The sequence below is a fragment of the Mesoplodon bidens genome (assembly GCF_964165515.1).
Source record: "Mesoplodon bidens genome assembly, chromosome: 2".
Taxonomy (NCBI): domain Eukaryota; kingdom Metazoa; phylum Chordata; class Mammalia; order Artiodactyla; family Ziphiidae; genus Mesoplodon; species Mesoplodon bidens.
Genome location: NC_138177.1, coordinates 126228294 through 126249010, shown reverse-complemented (window position 1 = coordinate 126249010; position 20717 = coordinate 126228294). Strand labels below are relative to the sequence as shown.

The following is a 20717-nucleotide window of genomic DNA, read 5'->3' as shown; positions in this document are numbered from 1 at the left end:
TTGTGTGTGTGTGCTGATAACAGTTAAGATCTACTTTCTTAAAAACTTTCAAGTATATAATACAGTGTTGATAATTATAGTCACTATGCTGTGCATTACCTCTCAAGATCTTATTTATCTTACAGCTGGGAATTTGTGCCCTTTAACCAACATCTTCCCATTTCTCCCACCCCCCAGCTTCTGACAATCACCATCCTACTCTCTATTTCTATGAGTTCAGCTTTTTTAGATTCCACATATACGTGAGATCATACAGTAAATATTTGTCTTTATCTGATTTATTTCATTTAGCATAATGCCTTCAAGGTCCATCCATTTTGTGACAAAAGACAGAATTTTTATGTTTTTTATGGATGAATAATATTTCATTGTATATACAGTTGACTCTTGAACAACATGGGAGTTAGGGGCGTAAACCCCCAGACAGCTGTAAATCTGTATATAGTCTTCCCTCAGCTTCTGTGAGGGATTTGTTTCAGGACCTGCCACGGATACCAAAATCTGTGGATGCTCAAGTCCCATAGTTGGCTCTCCAGATCCATGGTTCCACATCTGAGAATTCAACCGTTCATGGATAGTATAGTGCATATATATACATATGTATAGATCTCACATCTTTATCCATTCATCTATTGATGGACCCTTAGGTTGTTTCCATGTCTTGTCTGCAGTGAAATTGGGGTGCAGATACATCTTTGAGATAGTGTTTTTATTTCTTTTGGATATACATGCAGAAGTTACAGGGATTACTGTATCATATGGTGGTTCTATTTTTAATATTTTGAGGAACCTCCATGTTGTTTTTCATGATGGCTGTGCCAATTACATTCCCACCAGTAATGTACACAGGTTCCCTTTCCTCCACACCCTTGCCAACACTTGTTGTTTCTGGTCTTTTTGATGACAGCAGGTGTGAGTTCTTATCTCATTGTGATTTTGATTTGCATTTCCCTGATGACTGGTGATGACAAGCATCTTTTCATATACCTATTGACCATCTGTATGTCTTCTTTGGAAAAGTGTCTATTCAAATATTTTGCCCATTTTTTAATTAGATTTTTTTTTTTTTTACTATTGAGTTGTATGAGTTTCATGTGTATTTTGGATATTAACCCCTTTTCAGATAAATGGTTTGCAGGTATTTTTTCCCATTCCAGAGGTTACCTTTTTATTTTTGCTGATTGCTTCTTTTGCTCTGCACAAACTTTTTAGTTTGATGTAGTCCTACTTGTTTATTTTTGTTTTTGTTGACTTTGCTTTTGGTATCATACACAAAAAATCTTTGCCAAAACCAATGTCAAGGAGATTTTTTCCTATGTTTTCTTCTAGGAATTCTACAGTTTCAGGTCTCACATTTAAGTTTTTAATTTATTTTGAGTTTTTTTTTTGTGAGTGGTATAAGATATGTGTCCAATTTCATTTTCTGCTTGTGGTTATCCAGTTTTCCCAACACCATTTATTGAAGAGACTATCCTTTTCCCATTGCATCCTTTTGGCTCTCTTGTCAAACATTTGTTGACCATACGTGAGTGGGTTTATTTCTGGGCTCTCAATTCTGCTCCATTGATCTGTATATCTGTTTTTATGCCACTACCATACCGCTTTCTGTTTTGACCTACACTGACTTTTTAATCCCACAATTAGACATTTTGTTTTTGTTTTATTTGTTCTCTCTCTTTCTCCCTATCTTCTTTTTTCTCCCTCCCTCCCTCCCTCTCTCTTTTTCCCTTCCTTCCTACTTTCCTTCCCTCCCTCCTTCCTTTCTCCCTCCTTTTCTTCCTCCTCCCTCTTTTCCTCCCTCTTTCTTTTTTCTTTCTTTCTCTTTCTTTCTTTCTTTCTTTCTATTCTTTCATTCTTCCTTCCTTCTTTCCTTCCTTCCTTCCTTTCTTTCTTTCTTTCTTCCTTCCTTCCTTCCTTTCTTTCTTCTCGCTTTACTCAGAGACAAAACTGAGAAAATCATGCATTCACCACTGACTCCTTTTGCAGGACCCAGTTTGTTTTTTTAACTTCACTCACTGATGGCATCACTCTCAGGAGAACCCAACTAGGTATGGAGTGGTCTCTAAGCCAATCTCCAACCTCTGTTCAAATCCCAAGCAGTCTTCTATGCTTCCAGTTGCAAAACAAACAAACAAACAAAAAAACAAAAAAACCCTCAGTCTTCAGCCACCAGAAACCAACAGATACCACCAGAGCAAAAGCTAAATACAGATCCACTTAACTCGGTGTATTAGCATTTTCTTGTTATTCTAGAATTTGAGAAATTCCAGTATTTTGCAGCCATAGCTCACCTATGCATTAAAGGAATGTGTGTGTGTGTGTGTGTGTGTGTATGATTTTGCTGTACTAAAAAGTTTTTCTTTGAATATTTAGTCCATCATACTGCTGAAAATAGAAATTGATGGGTATCTTTTCACATCCTTACCCTCAGTGCTGAACATAGACCATACTATATAATAGGTGTTCAATAAATATATTTTAAATACATGTAGATGTTGTGGATGAAGAGATTTCACTCCATGATCCAAATATCCTCATGCTGTCAGGCAAATATTTGAAACTAGTTTGAGTTACACAGTCTTTGAATTTGGAGTATCTTTAGTTTCTACAAATACAACATTATCCCTCTTTAGCCTTCATCTGGCTAATTTGTGCTGGCTCTTAGGTGATCCATTTTTTATTACCTCTTCCAGAAATACTTTCATAAGTCAACCTTGTCACCATCATCAACATAATTTAGGGCAGATATTCTACCAGTGTGTTTTCATTATATCTGATATTTACCTTGGCATAGTCATTAAGTCTTCCTTTAATTAGCTATTAGAGTTGTTGTTTTATACTATATTGAAGAATTACAGCTATTTCATGATCATTCTTTACATCATTTTCATTCAAAATATGAATATTGAAAGAATCACTAAAATGCCTTCTTAATTTCTTTGCCACTTTATAGACATCATGACTCATATTCAAGAGTTCACTGTTTGTTTATTAAATTTAGATTCCATTGAGATTGTTTATCTATCTGAAACTTCCAAACCAGTGAAGTACCACCCAGCTGGAGCTTAACATTCTCTTCATTTTCTCTTTACTTATCTAAGTATATTTTCAAAGATATTTATGCAACATACACTATGTAAAAGACACTGTGCTAGTCACTTTGATATATACAAAGGTGAAACAGGTTGACACCAAGATGAATCAGACATGACTCCTGCCTTCAGAGACTTCATCATCTAGAAAAGTAAGAAATAGGTTATTATATAGGTATATTTCTCTTTCTGTATTAACATTTAAATATTAGTAATTGCTAACAGTTGTCAAACTCTTACTATGTGCCAAACACAGTTTTACACTTTTACAAGTAATTCATTTCATCAAACCCAAGGCCATTGATTATAAGAAACACCATTACCATTATTGTAGTACCACTAAGAAAAAAAAAACACTGCTTACAGATATAACAATGTTGATTGGAAGATGAATCCCAGACAGCAAAGATGTTAATACATGAAAAAGTGCAAGACTTAGAACTGATGACATATAGTAACTCATTTAATCCTCTCAACAATCCTTCAAGTTAGGCAATGTTATTGTCCCCACTTTACAGATGAGGAAATTGATAGAATTCAGAGATATTAGGTAACTTTCCCAAGATCACACAGCAAGTGAGTAGGTAAGTGGGGATTAAATCTACATGAATCTGATTCCAAATGCCATGCTCTTAGCCTCTCTCAAGATCTTAGGATCTTGGATGCTCTTATGTAATAAGGTGTTCAGGAGTGCCCAAATCTTTTGTTCCTGATGTGGCTTCATTTAAAATTGAAGAAGAATATAGGGACCTCTATTAATTCTTGAGATAAACTGAGTATTTAGTTGAGATGAGGCTTGAATTTACAAAGCAAAAAACAGTTTTGAAAATAATTTGTCTGAATTTTACATAAAATGGTTATAACAATCAGACTAAAAATTAGTTAATACATCTTACCAGTATCAGCCAAGAGGCAACTGATATTTTTAAATCTATGCATCTATAACTAACCACATTGCATGTAGTGCAATGGTCCTAACAGAATGATAGAGACTGGACAAAAACTTAAATTAACTTTGGCCATGAGTGTAGACATTTTTTTTTCTATTTTTAAAGGGAAAATTAGTAGTTAGCAGAAACTATCTATCAAAGTTCTCATTTTTAGACTTTATAAAAAGAAGTAGCAACATTTCTATGGAGAATATTGAAATCCTAGTACTACATGAAGTATTGCAAATGATCTTTGTAAGGAGCCAAAAGCAAGAAACTACATATTCTATCTTAAGTAATAACCAGCACAATCTATTTTTTTAAAAGCTAATGAGTTAAGAAATAACAACCACATACTACATTGTTTTGCCTATAAATTATGAATTACATTTAAGAACAAGCAGCAGTTAAATGTACTGTGGGCCAATTGCATAGTCATGGATACCAGAGTAGACTTCATCTGTGGAAATTCAGCAAAACAGAATTAGAAATGTCCAACAGAAAAGATCTCATTAAGATAATTTTTCCAGAAATGAATCAAAAATTCTGATCCAGCTGTTCAAATCTTGATTAGTGAAGATGAGATGGACATAGCTAAAAAATCTAACCATATTGTTTCCAGAAACACCTACATAAAAATAACCAGATAACTAGAGTGTTTGTTAAAAATGAAGATTTTGATCTTCATCCCAGACCCACCATACCAGTACTTCTTTGGGTAAAGCCCAAGGACCCACATTTTAACCAAGCACCTCCACCCACCAGTGATTAAAACCATGCTGGATTTAAGAACCATTACATTAACACTTGACTCTTCCCCATCTAGTACTTTTGGATTGGTTGCAGAAGTGAACCAATCACTAGTGGTTATTTTTCACCAAGTATCAGAGATTAAATGTTTCATTTGGTAGATATTTATGAAACAGTGTGGAGACACACAAAAGAAATGTGAGCTCATGTATTCAACTGTATTGCAGTTCTTGCATGTCAGGTAAACAACTGTTCAACATGATTAAATGGAAGAAATTTGTGGTTGTGGAGAAAGAGAATTGAGGTAATCCTGGTAGCTGTGAGAATAAAAAGGAAGGGGCTACTCCAGAAGTTATTTCAAAGAAAAAAATAAATCAATTGGTTCAGTGGCAAATTGAACACTAATGTTAAACAGAAGGGGAAAAGTAGAATACCTTGGGTGGTGAATGTGGGTAGCAGAGAGTAGGGAGGTACTAACATAGCAATGGAATGTGAAAAAACTCTGAAGAGAATCCATAAGATGAGTGTGGAAGAAGGTGAGCCTTTTCGGGTTGGGCCCTTTTACTATCACATTTGTAAAGATGGTGAATTGAATTTTGTTACTAAGTTTGCATATGAATGGATTTAACCAAATTGAGATCTAATGAATTATTATTTTCTTTTTACAGCAATTGTTCAACTGTCAAGCTCTAAGAAAACTAAGTATTCCTGACAATGACCTTTCAAATTTGCCAACCACTATTGCTAGTTTAGTTAACCTTAAAGAACTCGACATCAGTAAAAATGGTAAGATTCTCATTTCATCTCTAAATAGCTTGAACTTTTAACTGAAAATATGTTTTAATGTTTTCTCTTAGCAAATGATATACACTTTTTCTTTGATTTTGTTGCAACTCTAGCTTAATTTTTGTTGAAAAGCTACATCCTAATTATAAATCGAACAGAAAACTTCTCTCCCCTCTTACTAATGTCCCTGACCCACTCAGGCCTTATTTCCCTCTGCACTCAGATATGTGATTTAATCTTTTCTAGACTATTTTACTGACTTTGCACCACTTATTTTCCTCATTCTCAGGGTAAAATTTTTTCCAACATGTCTCAAGTATCACCTGCTCAATGAGGCTTACCCGTTAACCCTTCTTGGAATTGAATTCCCAGTTTCCTTTACTCTGCTCCATTTTTTTCACATAACACTGACCATCTTCTCAGTATATATGATTTACTGATTTTTTATGGTCTTGTCTATCTTCTCCTGCCCCAAAATGCAAACTCCATTATGTGGCAGGAGGGATTTTACTCTGTTTTAGTCACTGATGTATCTCAAACGTTTAGAGCAATGCCTGGTGAATAATAAGTGCTCAGTAGTATTTGTTATATTTTTGGCTAAACTTGTTATATCTGGTGATTTTGTTGATATTCATGTTGATGATCTTTTCTTCTAAATGTTTGTGGAAGTCTCCTGTGTCCTAATACGTTCACTAAATCCTCATTTCCTTCCATGCAAACTTGGCTAACTGTTTTATTACAATAAAGCAAGGATCAGTCAAAAAGAGTTATGTCTAGACACTATGAGGATATAAAACATGACCCCTTCATCATTAAGCTAGTCAGTTAAACTTTGTGTGTGTATGTATGTATTGCTTTGGTAACTTCAGGCAATATGCTTGGTGCGAAAGGAATAGGCATCAACAAAACAGATCCCTGCCCTCATGAAACTTGCATTCTAGTACATGCGTTAGACATTAAACACATAATTATGGATGATTAAATAAACAATTGAGTGTGAGGGGAAGGATATGCATACTAGTAGGACATAATCCAGTCAGTGTAGTTAAGTAAAGTTACCCTAAGAGATGATAACCAAGCCCAGACAGGACAAATAAGAGTTGTTATTCAATGGGTATAAAGTTTCATTTGTGCTGGATGAATAAATTCTAGAGATCTGCCATCCAACCCAACATAGTGCCCATAGCTAACAATACAATATTATGCACTTCAAAACAACTATTCTTATTATGCACTAGAAGCATACCCTATGTCCCTTCCCTGTTTTATTTTCTTAATAGTCTTTATGAGAAACTGACATACTATATTTTTAACTTGTTTATGTATTGTCTAGATTCCCCTAACTAAAACTAAAATTCAGTGATGTTCTAATTTTTTATTGTTGTCTTGGTCACTGATACATCTCTGTTGCCTAAAACAGTGTGTGGCATATTGTAAGAGTTCAATAAAATTTATTGAATGAATTCACAAATGAATGGTCCTTCTGGAACATTGAACATTTGTTGAAATGTACATTTGTTGAACAAATGAACATTTGTTGAAATGTACATTTGTTGAACAAATGAACATTTGTTGAAATGGCTAGTGATTTCTTCAATTCAAGTATGTGAGAGTCATAGAAAAGTTTACAGTATCACTGGGGAAAGAAGACTAACACCTACAAATAATCAATGAATATCAGAGTTCAAGTAAGGCATATGGCTTGAGGAACTCCATGAAGCACAGTAGCATCTGAATAAAGGAGAGCATTTCATTTGAAGGAAACAGATAGACTGCATGGGACTTCCTTGACAGTCCAATTGTTAAGACTCTGCGCTTCCACTGCAGGGGGCACGGGTTCGATCCCTGGTAGGGAAACTGAGATCCCTCATGCTGTGTGTTGCGGCCAAAAATAAATAAATAAATAAAGTTTTCAAATGGGGGACACACACGTCTTTCTATACCAACTTGATTTACCACTTAGTGGGTTTTCATGAAGCCAAACCTAAAAGGACCATTTGCCGATTTAGAGAGAGAACAGCAACTAGATTTAGGCCCATTGAAAGATGACATAAAGGCCTACATTTATTGTTTTAAAAATAGATTTACAGGTCACATATTATTATGAATTGATAGTTCTGTACTTTAATAACAAATAATGCTATTTATATACAATCACACATCAAATTCTATTTTCAAATTACAATTTCTGAGAAATGTTATATGGTCAAATATAACACATCACTTGGCCTTCAGGCAGGTTTGGCTGGATAGTTCATGTAAATAAAAAATCTAGGGCTTCCCTGGTGGCACAGTGTTTGAGAGTCCACCTGATGATGCAGGGGACACGGGTTTGTGCCCTGGTCCAGGAAGATCCCACATGCCGCAGAGTGGCTGGGCCTGTGAGCCATGGCCCCAGAGCCTGTGCTCCGCAACGGGTGAGGCCACAACAGTGAGAGGCCCGCGTACTGCAAAAACAAAACAAAACAAAAATCTATCTTGTTGTTAAAGAGCATCAGAAGAAAATTCATCACCAAATATAAACACAAAACTCCTAAGAAATATGACATTTTTATGAGCATTATAATCATCTCCTAGCAGTCCTCTTGCATTAGGAAATTTGTGTTGTCAGTATGTAAACTACAGGTTATACTCCTACTTAGAAGTAAGTCTGTGAGCATCATTAGAAGTCCTAGTAAGTAGTATTTAGGGGCTTTTAGCTATGCTTATGATTGCTACATTATGGAAAAAGACAAAGCAAAGAATGACAAATCATTCTGCAAGGTTAGTATAGTAAAAAGGTTTAATGAGCATGATGACATATCAGCCATTGCTAGAAGTGACACAAACAGTAAAAGATTTCAATTCATCAGTCCTTTCACAAAATCATACCTAAAAAGCTGTCACTGAATTCTGTGGCAGAGACCTAGACAGTTACTTAAGGAACATAATACATCCTTTGGGAATCTGTCAAGTGAAGAAAGAGCAGATAGCAGAAAGTAAATGCAGTGTCAGCATCACAGTTTGACAAGGTTAGAATAGCCCCAGTGGAAAAGAGTCAAGACATGAGAGAATATAATCAGTATTGGGATTTAGGGACAACAAATGAATGTTTATTTGGAGGCAAGTACTCATGCAATTGCTAGTCAATCTAGGTAAACATTTGCCTGACTTGTGTTGGAATTTGATAAGTGACCCTTTATGAAATTAATTCAATTGGAGGCTGAGGTTAAATCTGATCTTGGTTGTGCCTGTGCCTCCAATCTTTACTTGTCATGTCTAATTCTTCCACTTATCCTGATTCACCATTTCTCCTTCCATAATTCAAAAATACTACTTTATATTAAAACCTTTAGATAAGTGAACTATTGTGGACAGAAAGGCATCTAGAAATTTTTTGTGAATAGCTTTCACTACCTCTCTAATCATACTGCCAACTAACCGATCTCCCTTCCATTTCATCCCCAGGTAATGCCAAATTATCATTCTCAAATGCATCAGGCTGGTTACTGTGACACAAGAAATGATACTATTTTCTCTGCCCAAAATATTTCTTCCTCCCACTGTTGTCCCTCATCAACCAGAGTCCTCTTCACCTTTAAAAAGACATCTCTGATGTTATGTATTCTGGGAAACTTTCCTGACATCCTATACACAAAGAGAATTAATTGCTTCTTCCTCTGTATATCTTTATACTTCCGTCTCACTTTGTAATTTATTTTTTTAATATTTCAAAAGGTAAATTTTATTTTATTGATATTTTCAAATGTTTTGGCTGTTTAAAAGACACAATTTTTTATTATTGAAATATAATTGATACAATATTATGTTAGTTTCAGGTGTACTACATAGTGATTTGACATTTGCATACATGAAATGATCACCAAGATGTCTAAGAACAATCTGTCCCCATACAAAGTTATTAGAGAATTATTGATCATATTCCTTATGCTGTATATTACAACCTCGTGGCTCATTTATTTTATAACTGTAGGTTTTTACCTCTTATTCCCCTTCACCTATTTCTCCCAGTCCCCATTCCCTCCCCTCTGGCAATCACCCATTTTTTTCTCTATATCTATGAGTTTGTTTTCATTTTGCTTTGTTTTCTAGATTCTAAACATGAGATCATGCAGTGTTTGTCTTTCTCTATTTCACTTAGCATACTACCCTCTAGATCTATTCATTTTGTTGCAGTTTCAGAGTTTTTTAAGGCTGAGTAATACTCCATTGTATATGTATGACATATCTTCATCCAATCATCTGTGGATGGACATTTCAGTTGCTTCCATATCTTTGGTATTGTAAATAATGCTGCAATGAACATTGGGGTGCATATATCTATTTGTATTAGTGTTTTTGTTTTCTTTAGAAAACTACCCAGAAGTGAAATAGCTGCATCATATCGCAATTCTATTCTTAATTTTTTAAAAACTTTTTACTGAAGTATAGTTGATTTACAATGTTGTGTTAGTTTCAGGTATACTGTAATTTAATTTCTATATATCCCTATGTATTTGACAAGATTGTAAAACCCTTGAAGTCAGAGACTATCTTATTCATTTCTCTATTTGGAGCTACTAACACAATATCTATACATGGCAGGTGCTCAGTAAATGTCTGGTAGGTAAATAAACATTATACTTTAGCATTCTTTTAAAATATATAATATATTTTTATATTATATTACATTAGGGACCCTGCATAGTATAGGGTCCCCACCTCTTATACTGGGATATGTTAAATGTTGTAACTGAGTGCTGGAAAAGACAGAAATGATGCTGCAGTAAGTGATGAGTAACCACTAAAATCAGCTCCAACCTTCCATATAGAAATATATTTAATATTCTGTTCTTGGGAGAATGACTACTTCACATCAAGCTTCGACCTTTCCCTTGAGTTTTAGACTGGTATAGCCAACTGCAGGCTGGACAGAGCTATAATATGTTCCATAAACACCTCCAAACATAACATATTTAAAACGAAGCTCATCATCCACCCTAATCTGCTTTTCCTCCATTATATCCAGTTTTCTGTTAATGTTACTATTATCCACATAGATATTCAATGCAAAAATCCATTCTTTCTTCTGGCTCCCATATGCACTGTCAACAAATTCTACCAATTTTACCTCCTAAATATATGTCTAGTCTGTTTCTTTCTTACCATTCCCATTGTTACCATGTTAATTTAGTGTCTTGTCTGTTTCCAGACTGGTTAACGTAGCCTTCTAATTGGTCTCCCCCTCTCATTATCGCCACCACGATTCCCAAACCTATCCTCCACAAAGTAGCTTCAGCACTTTCTAAATTGTAAATATGACTAGGTGGCTCTCCTTCTTAAGATACTTCAGTTGATCTAGGATAGAGCATAGGCTCCCTAACAAAGCATTAAAAGTTCCCACAATTGATCACCTACACTTCCATTCCATCTGCTCATCTCACAAAGATGATTTATACTTTTTAACTTTATGGTCTAGATATTGAAGAGCTGCCTCAAATGTTTAATGCTGTTACAATAACTCTGTGACTCTATTTATATAATTTCCTCTGCCTAAATCACCTTTCACACCTCTTTTCCCATGGTTCAAACTTACTTATCATTCAAAACTCAATTTAGTATTGGAAACACTTGACACTTAGTTATATTAAAATATTTAAATAGGGACTTCCCTTGTGGTGCAGTGGTTAAGAATCCGCCTGCCAGTGCAGGGGACATGGGTTCAATCCCTGGTCCAGGAAGATCCCACATGCCACGGAGCAACTAAGTCCGTGAGCCACAACTACTAAGCCTGCGCTCTAGAGCCCATGAGCCACAATTACTGAGCCCCCCTGCTGCAACTACTGAAGCCCACGCACCTAGACCCGTGCTCCACAAGAGAAGCCACTGCAATGAGAAGCCCACGGACAGCAAGGAAGAGTAGCCCCCACTTGCTGCAATTAGAGAAAGCCAACACGCAACAACGAAGACCCAACACAGGCAAAAAAAAAGATTATGTAGCTTTAATTTTTTAATGGTAAACATTTTAACCATGAAGAAAATTATATGAGACAGTAATGTGCCCACCATGTAGATTAAACTGATGGCATTTATTATAGATATAACACTGTAGCTTTTTTTTAATGAAACTTGTAAATTCTCATCTCCATCCCTTTTTCCTTCCTGAGTTAGTGTGTTTAAAATTTCAATGAAGTGCTAACACATTGTGTATGTTATTCTGCAAGTTTTCATTCTACATTATGTTTCTAAAATTTGTCCTTAATGATCAATGTGAATATAATTGCACCAGCATAGTACCATAGTTTCCACTGCTCCATATCCTTGCTAATACCTGGGGTTATTCGATATTTTAAATGTTGGCCAGTCAGATGGATATATAAGGATAGCTCAATATTTTAATTTATATTTCATTAATCACCAGTGAAGTTGGCGCTTTTTCATTTCTTTTTATTAACAAGTGTAGAGTATCTTTCTCTGCAAATTGACTTTTTGATCCATTTTTATTTTGGATTGTTTGTTAGGTTCTTGATGATTTGAAAGATTTACATACTGTGAACACTATTCTCTTATTGGTTAAATAGGTTACAAATATCACCTCCCAGTTTGTGGTTTGTCTTTTTGCTTTGCTCTGGATGCCATTTGTTGTAGAGAAGTTGCCAATTTTAATATACTAAAATTTATCACTCTTCTCTTTTAGGCTGTATTTTTACAGCTTATTTAAGAAATTCTTTTATATGCTAATATCATAAAGCTGTTTTTCTACATTTTCTTCCAAAACCATTAGTTTTCTTTTCACATTTAGGCCTTTAATTCATTTGCAATTTATCTTTTGTGCTGTATATTATCAAAATTTATTTTTTCCATTTGAATAGATGATTAATTGTTCCATCAACATTTATTAGTCTCTTGTTTTCTCACTAATTTATAAATATACCTATTTTACATATAAAAGACATTTTTCCAAACTCTTTGTCTTGCTCCATCAGCTTACTTGCCTATTCTTGTACCAATATCACGTTGTTCTAAGCATTATAACTTAACATTAAGTTTTAATATTTGACACTACAGGTCTTCTTTCTTTTTAAAATGTGTCTCCCTGTTCTTGGTACTCAGTTCTTTATATAAATTTTAGATTAACTTGATGAAGTTCACAAACAATCTATTAGAATATTTTTAATTGGCTTGAATTTAAAGATTCATTTGGGATGAATTGATATCTTTGTGACATAAGTATTGTAATCCATGAACATGGTACTTACCTTTATTTAGATCTTATTTTGTGTCTTTCAATAAAGTTGTGATTTCTTTCAAGAAAGAGCTGCACACATTTCATTAGAGTTATCTCTGAGTAGTTTAAGTTTCTAGTTTTATAAATTGTATTCCTTCTATTTGTATTTATTTATTTATTTATTCCAGCCACACTGCACGGTATGCGGGATCTTAGTTCCCTGACCAGAGATCGAACCCGTGTTCCCTGCGGTGGAAGCGCGGAGTCTTAACCACTGTACCACCATGGAATTCGTGTATTCCTTTTAGAAATTTTAAGTAAATTTTAGTTGATCCTATATAGAAACATTGCTAATTTTGATATTTTGATCTTACAATCAGCCATGGTGCTGAAATATAAATTCTAATATATAACCAGTAGTTTCTTTTGAATTATTGTATATAAAATTATATCATCTGCATGTGACAATTTTCTTTTCTTTCCCATTCTTATACCTTTATATCTTCTTTTTTGTTTTCGAATTTTATTTATTTATTTTTATACAGCAGGTTCTTATATACATATTAGTGTATATATGTCAATCCCAATCTCCCAATTCATCCCACCATCACCCCCAACCCACTTCCCCCCTTGGTGTCAATACGTTTGTTCTCTACATCTGTGTTTCTATTTCTACCCTGAAAACTGGTTCATCTGTACCATTTTTCTAGATTCCACATATATGTGTTAATATATGATATTTGTTTTTCTCTTTTTGATTTACTTCACTCTGTATGATAGTCTCTACATACATCCACATCCCTTTATATCTTCTTGATGACTTTTTTATAAGTTATAATTTCCTGGGAAATAATCTATTCCATCACCACAGATGTTCAATTTTATTGTAAAACATTGTCCATAGACTTCTTTTACGTGTTTTATAAATCTCTACCATATCCATGGCTGTTTCTTTCTTTGTATTCTTAACGTTTTTTAATTGTTCCATCTATCTTGTATGTTTTTATCTCCCATATGGCCAGAGGTTTTTCTACTTTACTAATCTTTCAAATAATACTTTTTTGACTTATTTTTCTCAATACTTTTTGGTTGGCTGGCTTTTTCTCCAATCATTAATTTCTATTATTCTACTTTATACTGCAGCTTTTTTATTATGCCCCTCCTACTTTCTTACAGTTTCCTCAGTTGTTTGTAGTATTCCAATAAACTTGAAGCTTTTTTAGTTATCAAATTATTTTTATTGAAATATGTTGCAGACTACATAGTCTGCATGATTTCTCTTTATTCATTGACTTTCATATTGTGGCCTAGGATATGGTCAATTTTTAAAAATATTCTTGGTTGCTTGTGATAAAAATACCTATTCTCAGATTATTGAGTACAGGCTAGGGATCATCTAATAATATTCTTTATTCTTCATTACATTATAGGCTTTTCTAGGACAAATACTGTATCTTAGTGATTCCTATATGCTTGAACATTGAAAGCAGATTTCAACCTCTTGTGTTCAATAAAGATTCTAGTCTTTCTTTTTAAAAATAAGTACATTAACCTTTATCTTTCTTGAGAGAGAGAGTGAGAGAGAGAGATGTAAATAAAAATTCATGCTGCATGTAAATCACCCTTCCTCTCTCAGGAAAATTCCCAAAAATTACATACAGCAATCCATGGGTAAATCATTGGCTTTCCATGCCAATGGATTTTTTATCCTTTCTTGCTCAGATCTTAATCCAACAGTAAAACTATAATCTTATGTCCATCAGAGATAACTGCATTTTATGATAGTGTGGTATCTGAATAAATAGTCTATTCCTGTTTGCAGAGCTGATACATGGTCATAATGGAGTAAATTGTTTTATATGATAAAGCAAGATAATGAATGATAAGGTTTAACTGGGCAGTGATTCAGTTTTAGGTCTGATTGTTGATTTGTCATAGCTTCAGAGAGACTATGACACTCTAATTTAAGGACTTTAATGAAAATGAATTAATGTGAAAATGCTTCCTAATTCTGCATCAATTAAGTTATTTTTCTCTCATCCTCTAAAACTTATTTCTATACAAGAATGAATTTGAACAGCATCATAGTGGGCCAATTCACTGTTGTTAGTTATAATGAAAGGCGATCAGAGTTGAAGGTATTATTATGTGTTTTACTGACTTGCCAATTATTCCACCCCTTCTCCAAATGCATACAAAACACTGAAGACAAATAATATCTTCAGCTTTCAGTGAAGAGGAGGAGTTTCTGTCAAACACACCAGAGAAAGAAGATATGAGTAACCAGTTAAATGATGAAAATCTTTAAAATTTTGAGCATATTCAGAAAAGAATAGAGACTCTAGTAGTATATATATAAATTCTTAAGGAAGTCTATTTTGGGATGCCTTATGTGGGTTGGGGAGAAAATATTACCCTGCAGTTGTTTTCAATTAGCAATAAATATTTTCTTTGATGTTTGGCAAATCATTAGGCCATTTGTTTAGAGTGAAGCCTATTATTTTGCCCTATTAAATACCTCACTTTCAACACTCTTAATGTGCTATTTATCTGAAAATCACTAGCACTTCCCTTACTGTAAGACTACTTTCCTTTCTACAGAGTCTACTTCTGCCCAAGATTATAGTGTTAAAATAGAGGATTGACTCCTCTATTTCCATAGAGGAATATGATGGCAACAAAAACCAGGTCTGTTCTCCTGCCACCTTCTTAGCTAGATGCCAGGATTTTTAACTCTTTCTAATGTCTTCATGAGGAAATAAAACCAACATATAATTTTTATTTGTGTTGCCAGCACTTACTCCATGGGGGATAGAGCTTCCAATCTGGTAATATATTTAAATATAAGGGAGAAAGGAACTGTTTCCACCCCCTCATCCTTCTGACGTCTGTGTTGGGTTCTGTCACCTAGAGTCAGCAGAGTCTTTCCTGAGCTGATTGATTAACCTGTCTTCGTGTGCCCCAGTAATTCCTAGAACTTGTAAAATAACAGAATTGAACTGGCAATGAAGCATTGTGAGTCCTCTCTCTACTAGGCCATACTCCCTTGCAGCCTCAGGATAAACTCCTGAAAAGAACTGCTGCACCTTGCACTGTTTCTAGACTCACAATAGCCACTATCAAAGTGCAGGCATAGTAACTGCTCAATAAAGCAGTTGATTGATAATGAATGAAAAAAAATCATTAGCCAAAAATGAGGTAAGATTAAATAGGTCCATTTAATATAGTAGTGACTCAATATATTTGTTGTTGAAGCAGAGAGAAGATTAGGAGGGCAGGTGTCATTTTAACTCCTTTTAACTAAGTCTTATTCATTCCTCTATGAAAGAACTTGTTGGTCAAGGTCATAAAGATTTCTCAAAATTTTCTCTAGGCAGACATGTCCTAAAGTCAGAATCAGTTGCATGATTGCCTCAAAGTATTGATTACTTTACCTGCATTTGGCTTTTCTCTTTATAATACCACTAAGATAGGCAGAGTCTTACAGGAGACCTTTAATTCTTCTTGCTTGGGTCCCTACTGAGTTCTTGGCTCCCTTCCTTTGAAGGGTTGGAGGTAAAGCAAATCATTCCAGTCTGTTTGTTCTTTTCTCTCTCTCTCTCTGTCTTTAATATATGACTAGCCTGTACATTTTCTCCCAAATTTACTAACCTAACTGCTGGATGCTTTTGCTTTCTCCCATATAATAGATTGTGTCTCTGAAATCTAACTCTAATCAGTACTTCCTACTTAATAGAGTATTGCCTCATTTACCAAATACCCTTGGGGAATGTGGGTTTATACACAAAATAATTTTCAAAAAAAATTACAGTTTATCTTTTTACACCTCAAATTTTAAATTTTATTTGAATCATTCTGAATGGAAATTATCCCAGAAATGTTTCATATCACATTATTTTCTTTCAATTAGTATAATGAATGCAATTGAACATTTCCAGGTTGACTTGAGTTCATTATGGTTTGTGTTATTAAATTTTTTAGTATGTGTAGATGCTTGCCTCTATGCAAAATAAGAATGGTAGACTTTAAGAGTTCTGGTGTTAACTTTGTAGTTTTTCCCATCACCTCCTTTATTATCAGACCATGAGTTATCAAGTCTTCATATCGACATTCTGCCTATCTTGAGCAGCCCCCTCTTCTTATTTGTTCCTTCTAATAGCTATTGGTTGAACTATATATAAAGAGGACATAGACTTGGAACTAAGCTTATAGTACTTGTGAGTATATTAAATTCAGAAATAAAGAACATTATGACCTGAGCAATGCACTCAAAGTTCCAGAAAGTTGATAGTACTACCTGAAATTTGACCAAAGGTAATTATAGAACAAATACAGTTTACAGTGCCCCTATAAGAATGCCACATGGTCAATCTTGACTATGCATTAAACTCAGAGTTCTAGAAAGTTGGCGTTGTTTGTATTTGACCTGGAGAGTATGTATGCAACAAATCCAATATATTGTGCTCTATTATGAATGTTGCATTGTCAATTTTGAGTAGCTAAAATTTATACCCCCAAAGAGTTTAAATCTTGGATTTGATGGAGGCAGCTTAATAAACATATAATGTGACAGTGTTTGGAATAAGCTTGTCCTGGTTTCAAAACCTCTGAGCCTCGGTTTCTTCATTAGTTTAAATAGCAATAATAAATCATCTTATAAAATTGTTGTGAAGATGAACTAAAGCAAAGTGCTTATAATGTTAATGTTTCCTCAATAAATTCCATTCTTTCTGCTCCTAAATCTAATCCAATTTACTAGATATCGAAAAACCTACTTGCTTTCTCAAAATTGAAAAAAATATATATAGGGCCTCCCTGGTGGCGCAGTGGTTGAGAGTCCGCCTGCCGATGCAGGGGATACGGGTTCGTGCCCCGGTCTGGGAGGATCCCATATGCCGCGGAGCGGCTGGGCCCGTGAGCCATGGCCTCTGGGCCTGCGCGTCCGGAGCCTGTGCTCCGCAACGGGAGAGGCCACAACAGTGAGAGGCCCGCATACCACAAAAAAAAAGAAAAAAAAAATATATATATATATATAAAAATTGGTATCACATTTAAAATATCAGATGAAAATATTAAAGTGTTATCAATATATATCCCTCCTTTTTTATACAAACTATAAAATCAAGGTTTTAATCCTTTTTCAGCCTACGGCACTTACATTATGGGATAGACCATTTGGGCTGATGATACCTCTGAAATTCAGAGAATTCAGAGAAGCATTTCAAAATGCATTATCTATAACTATTATCATGTATACAGGTTTATATAAAAATTTTAAAGCAATAAACATAAACTTTAATGCATTTGAGAGAACACTAAATCATTTAAGATTTGGTATTTGTAGGAAGTCCTTTATATTATTTTTGTATGAAAAGAGAGTTACCTGTTTCATCTTAGAAAAGGGAATTTCAACCTAAAGCATCTGTACTTAAGATCGTGTGTTTTTTTCCATGTTTGTAGCGTTTTAGTTCATTGCTTCAGGATATTGATGCAAAAATATAATTAGATCCAATTTAATAGACACTTGCTCAGTTTCTGTTGTTTTCCTAGGTCTGGTCTAGGTACTGTCAGAAATATCAAGAAATTGAATATCAATTGACTCCATCCTCCTATCTTTCCAGAACACTCCCTCTTATACCACTCCAACCCTCCTTTGACCCCATCAGAACCACCAATCTATTAGTACCACCACCTTTTCATGAATTCTCTCAACCTCTCTCAAGGGCAGATGTTTGCTCTGCCCTTTTTGCATGGCTTGAATTTTATGGTCAGTCATCAAATGACCCCCTTGATACCTTTGCTTCTCTTTTTTATATCTACGTATGCTCAGTAAAATTACAACCCTGACTGAATCCAGCTCTCTACCTATGGCTGAAAAGATCCGGAAGAAAACAGTCACACTGATTGATATGACTTTAAGTTCATGATTGCTGTTCTGAAGTGGAGCCTTAATGCTTCCCAACAATCATGTTGTACTTCCTTCGTCTACTGACTCTCATTCTTTTCTGGTGACTATTTCACATGTTCTCTTCTGTCTTCAAACTCCCACATCTCCTGTCCCATGTTCATGGTTATTTATCCTACTCCACTGAGAAAATCAAAACTCTTGAAAGATAATTTCCAGACTGTCACCATCCTATCAATTCATCTACCAGTGTCTGCACCCATATTCTCTCATTTCTGCCAAATTAGTATAGGTAAACTACTCCTGTTTCTCTCTAAAGCCAGTCTCTCCACTGGTTAACCATACCCTCTTGCTGACCCATGGATATCACTGTAGAAATTATCCTCAGTCTCTATCACATCATCAAGATTTTCCTCTCTACTTGTTTATTCTAATCAGTATACACACATGCTATTATTCTTCTGTTCTATAGAAAATTTCTTGGATTTTCTTCCCTTAATAGTCCCTCACTCCCTTGCAGCAAAAGCTCTAGATGGAGTTGTCTATATCCTCTATCTACAATTCTTTCCTCTCATCCTCTCTTAAACCTTCCCCTGTCTTTAAGCCCTCTGCTCCAAAACAATTCCAGATGAGGTCATACAGATCTCCTCATTACTAAATCCAAAGGCAATATTTGGTCATCATGTTACTTGACCTAGCAACAGCATTTGAAACAGTGAACGCTTCTTCCTACTTTGCACATTTTCTTCATTTGATTTCTAGGATTCAATACTCTTATTTTTCCTCCCATCTCACTGATTGATCTTGTTCAGGTTCCTATGTTGATTCTTCCTCTTCTCCCCAACCTCATTTTGGAGTATTTCATGGTTCAGCCCCTTGTCCTTTTTTCTTCATTATCTACATTTACATCACTGGTGCTCACATTTTGTCTCATGGTTTAAATACTGTTTAAATCAGCAGTTCCTAACCTTTTTGACACCAGGGACCGGTTTCGTGGAAGACAATTTTTCCAAAAACCGGGGTGGGGTGGGGGGATGGTTTCAGGATGATTCAAGCACATTACATTTATTGTGCACTGTATTTCTATTATTATTACATTGTAATATATAATGAAATAATTATACAACTCACCAGAATGTAGAATCAGTGGGAGCCCTGAGCTTGTTTTCCTGCAACTAGATGGTCCCATCTGGGGGTGATGGGAGACAGTGACACCCGAAGTTTGTTGCTATGTCCAGTCTACTCCGTAATCTCATTTTGGTTGCTGTCACTGCAGAAAACCCTGCTTCACAAAGATAGGATGTTGGATATTAAAGCAGGCTTTTCAGTACTTTTATGGCAATCTCAGGTTATTCCGCCTTGACTTTAATACAGAAGGTATGGAGATTTGAAGTTGTCTCAAACATACTTTTAAGGCCCCCATCATTTACGATCTCAAGCAGCTGATCCTCTTCTAAAACAGAGAAAGTCAATTCACCTGGCTTATGCACAAATGGGTCATGGATCCATTCCTTCCCTGTTCGGAGGTCTTTTGTGGTTGGAAAGTAATGCTCAAACTCTTTTGAAAGCTGAAATAAGTGATCATGCACCAGCTGGGAGAAAGAAGGCCCTGGCTCCGTCTCTTTCACAATCTCTGCTAATGTTTGAAACATGTCAAAAATCCCAATGTTCGCTCATCACCCCCATAAATCCAGTTTGGCTTTGAATGCAGCCACATTATCTGTCGACTTGAACACACTTGTCGTTCTCCCCTGAAGTGACAGATTGAGTTCGTTGGGCAGGTTGAATATGTCACACAAGTAAGCAAGATTTGCGACACATTCTGTGTCACTGAAATGTACTGCCAGTGGTGACTGTTTTTCTAAAAGAAATCTCTGGAGCAGCTCTCGTAACTCAAAAACTCTGACCAGTAATCTGCCTTTAGAAAGCCATCTCACTTCTGTGTATATGTATAAGAGAAGACATGTGTGCTCTACATCCATCTCCTCACAGAGCTGCATGAACAGCTGAGAGTTAAGTCATGTACTTTAATGTGGTTGATAATTTTA

The 20717-nt window shown here is 35.1% G+C and overlaps 1 protein-coding gene across 2 annotated transcripts in view; it reads left to right on the top strand.

Annotated features, from left to right (window-relative positions):
* LRRC7 (leucine rich repeat containing 7) overlaps nt 1-20717 on the top strand; it is a gene marked incomplete at its 3' end in the record, with an annotated part of 507551 nt that overhangs the window by 200102 nt on the left and 286732 nt on the right. For both annotated transcript variants that reach the window (XM_081225604.1, XM_081225603.1), the window contains exon 4: nt 5440-5557. In XM_081225604.1, the coding sequence (XP_081081730.1) occupies nt 5440-5557 (118 nt within the window). The remainder of the gene's footprint in view (nt 1-5439; nt 5558-20717) is intronic.